This window comes from Frankliniella occidentalis, unplaced genomic scaffold (assembly GCF_000697945.3).
Source record: "Frankliniella occidentalis isolate FOCC.00 unplaced genomic scaffold, Focc_3.1 Scaffold100, whole genome shotgun sequence".
NCBI classification, from domain to species: Eukaryota; Metazoa; Arthropoda; class Insecta; order Thysanoptera; family Thripidae; genus Frankliniella; species Frankliniella occidentalis.
Window position 1 is genome coordinate 905,025 of NW_026267229.1, and position 2,753 is coordinate 907,777.

The 2,753-nt window shown below is 63.6% G+C and overlaps 1 protein-coding gene across 1 annotated transcript in view; it reads right to left on the minus strand.

Annotated features, from left to right (window-relative positions):
* Nucleotides 1-2,753, minus strand: part of LOC127749855 (uncharacterized) — a 26,368-nt gene that overhangs the window by 14,156 nt on the left and 9,459 nt on the right. Inside the window, exon 2 of the mRNA XM_052269733.1 lies at nucleotides 4-764. Within this exon, the coding sequence (XP_052125693.1) occupies nucleotides 4-764 (761 nt within the window). The remainder of the gene's footprint in view (nucleotides 1-3; nucleotides 765-2,753) is intronic.

A 2,753-nucleotide genomic window follows, 5' to 3' on the forward strand; every position in this document is an offset into this window, starting at 1 on the left:
TGCGGGTGGTGGTGCGGGGGGACCCACTCGCGGTGCATGTTGAGGGCCTTGGGGAAGCTGCCGCCGAACTGGCTGTCGAGCGGGCTGAAGGGCGCCTGCACGTTGATAAGGTAGGCGCCGTTGATGGGCTCGACGCGGTGCTCCGCCTTGGTGGGGCTGTACGGCGGCCCGAGCGGCTGCGCCAGGGGCGTCACCACCACGTGGTCGAACGCCCCCGAGACGCGCGCGCCGCCCCGGGGTTTCCTCTTGCTGTTGTTGTTGCTGTTGCTGTTGTTGTCTCGACGCCGCCTAAGAAAGTTGTTGTTGTTGTTGCTGCTGCTGGTGGACCGACGTGCGGACGGCGGTGTGGCCAGCTCCTCCTCTTCGAGCGAGCTGGACGACTCGGACTTCCGGCGCCGGCGAAACAGGCCCCCGAAAGACCCCCCGATTGAGCCGCCCAGCCCGAGGGCCCCGCCGAGAGACCACTTCTTCTTGTTGGGGTCCTTGGAGGCGTCCTTGGCGGACTCCTTGCGGTCCGCGGGTCCGTCAGAGTGCCTCTTGCGAGGGGGCGTTGGGAACGGGTGCCCCAGCTGGTGTCCGAGTGGGTGCCCCAGCGGGTGCCCCAGGGGGTGTCCTGGAGGGTGTCCGAGCCCCAGCGGGGCCCCCTCCACGCTCTGCCACGCCGGGTGCTGGTGGTGCTGGGCCGCGCCGGGCCCGGGGCCGTGGGGGCGCTCCATGGGTGCGGCCGCCAGGGAGAGCGGACGTCGCGGAGCCGCGCTCACGGTCTGGAACACACAAAACAAACAGCCGTCAGTACAAGACAAACCTTGACCGCCGTGCCGTGACGCGCAGCGTTTTGGTAAAATAAAAAGGAGGCCATTAAAACTAATGAAAAAACACAAACAGAGTGCACCAGTGAGCTTTATCGAGAGTGCTGGCCAGGGATAAGCCCCTCACATTTTGAAACGGGTCATTCCGTATGCTAAAGGCCACTCAGGGCGTAAACGTAAACGCTCCCTGGCGCAGCGCTCAGGACGGGCAGCCGCGGCCACGTGAGTCGTGAGAAAAGTGGGGCGGCGGGAGCATCGCGAGCGAGCAGCGGGAGGGTCAGGGCCTCGGACAGGACGGGAGCAGAGCCGCTGACCAGACCAGGACGCCTAGCGGCAAAGTGTCCTCCCCCCTCACTCTAACCCTTCACGCCAGACAAACACTTCCATTTCGCAACAAAAACCTTTGCGCTGAAGATAAAAGCTCCTTTTAAAAAGGTTGGTTTCACTATCGGTAATGTAACAACTCAACTCGGGCCCGGCGGCGCCTGGCGCCCGTGCTGCACTGACCCTAGGCAAGGCGGCGGCACACAGGACCAGACTTCGCATCTCCACTTTCCATTTCGCCCAGTGGGGCGGGGCGGCGCCCCACGGCGGCCAGTTTTTATTTTACGGTCTGACAGACGGCGTGGACCACTCCAATCCTCTCCCTGCCGGACCGGGCGCCGGGCTGCTCAGGCTCGCCTTCAATCATCTCCAACGAGCCAGGGAAGGACCATCAGAGTGGGCGGGACTGGCGGGGCGCGCGCGAGCCGGCGCGAGCACATGGCGCCAAAGCTTTTATCTCCGACATTAGCGCCTGGACTAGGGCTGGGCCAGACCATGTGGGTGCAAAACGCACGAGGGAAAACGCACACACACGCGCGCGCTCTCTCACCCACACACACACACACGTACACTTACACCACCGCACCGCGACCACTCTCGCACCGGAGAAGGCGACATGGTCATTGCTACCGCGCACAGCACAAAACAGTTGACTCGAGAGTTGACTGCGCCATTTGATTTTACTATGGGGGACTATACCCCCCCCCCCTTCCCCACACTCCGCCGGAACTGCCGCAAAGCGTCGACGTCGGTTCAGCCATGTTTTTAGCCTGCTGGCTAATATTGACCAATTTCAAGGTTCTGCTGCTCGAGAGGACGTTAACTCGCACCCACCATTTTGCTTTCCCTCCCCTGACAAGGTAACCTTCTCCTACACTACTACTAAATAATCTGCTTTTTGGCGATTTTGTCTAAATTCCTTGGCGCCATCAGGAATCCCTACCGACCGAAATGTTCCACCGTTCCGTTTCCATGTGGCACTCGCCATGCAGTGGGCGTGTGATAGAGACATAGCAGGCCGAGCGGTAGGTGGGTAGGTGGGTATGTCGCTGGGCCCTTGGGGGCCCCCGGGTGAGGATTCAGCGCACGTCGAGCGCTGCGCTCCGTGCATTGGTATTCCCCGCGGCCCGGACACGCTGCATGTACTAGCTGCACGCAGGGCCTCACAAAACGGTGACGTTCATGGAGGACGAGACGTAAGACCCCCTCGAGTCCTCGGGCCGCTGCTGCCGGTGGGAGCCTCCGCGCGAGCCGTCCTTCAGCGGGGGACCGTCGCCGGCATTGCCGCCCGCCCGCCCCGCCCATGGCGCCGCCGATGCGAAATTTTAATTACTTGGCGCCGACCGGAACGGATAAAGGATACTAGTGATCCCGCTATCCTTGAGCGCCCCTGCCCACCCCGCCCCGCCCCGCGCGTCACCGGAGCCGCCGCGGCGTGCTGCTCACCTCAGCGGTCGCATTGTGTGTCCGCCCCGCCGTGCCCGCGATGCGTTTAGTTTGCATTGTCCGACATGAGGTCGGCGGGGCACGGCCGGGCGCACGGTGCGGCTAGAAACCTCTCCATAGAGGCCACATTCATTACGCCCGGGTGGGCCGCCCCGCCCCGCCCCGCCCCGCCCC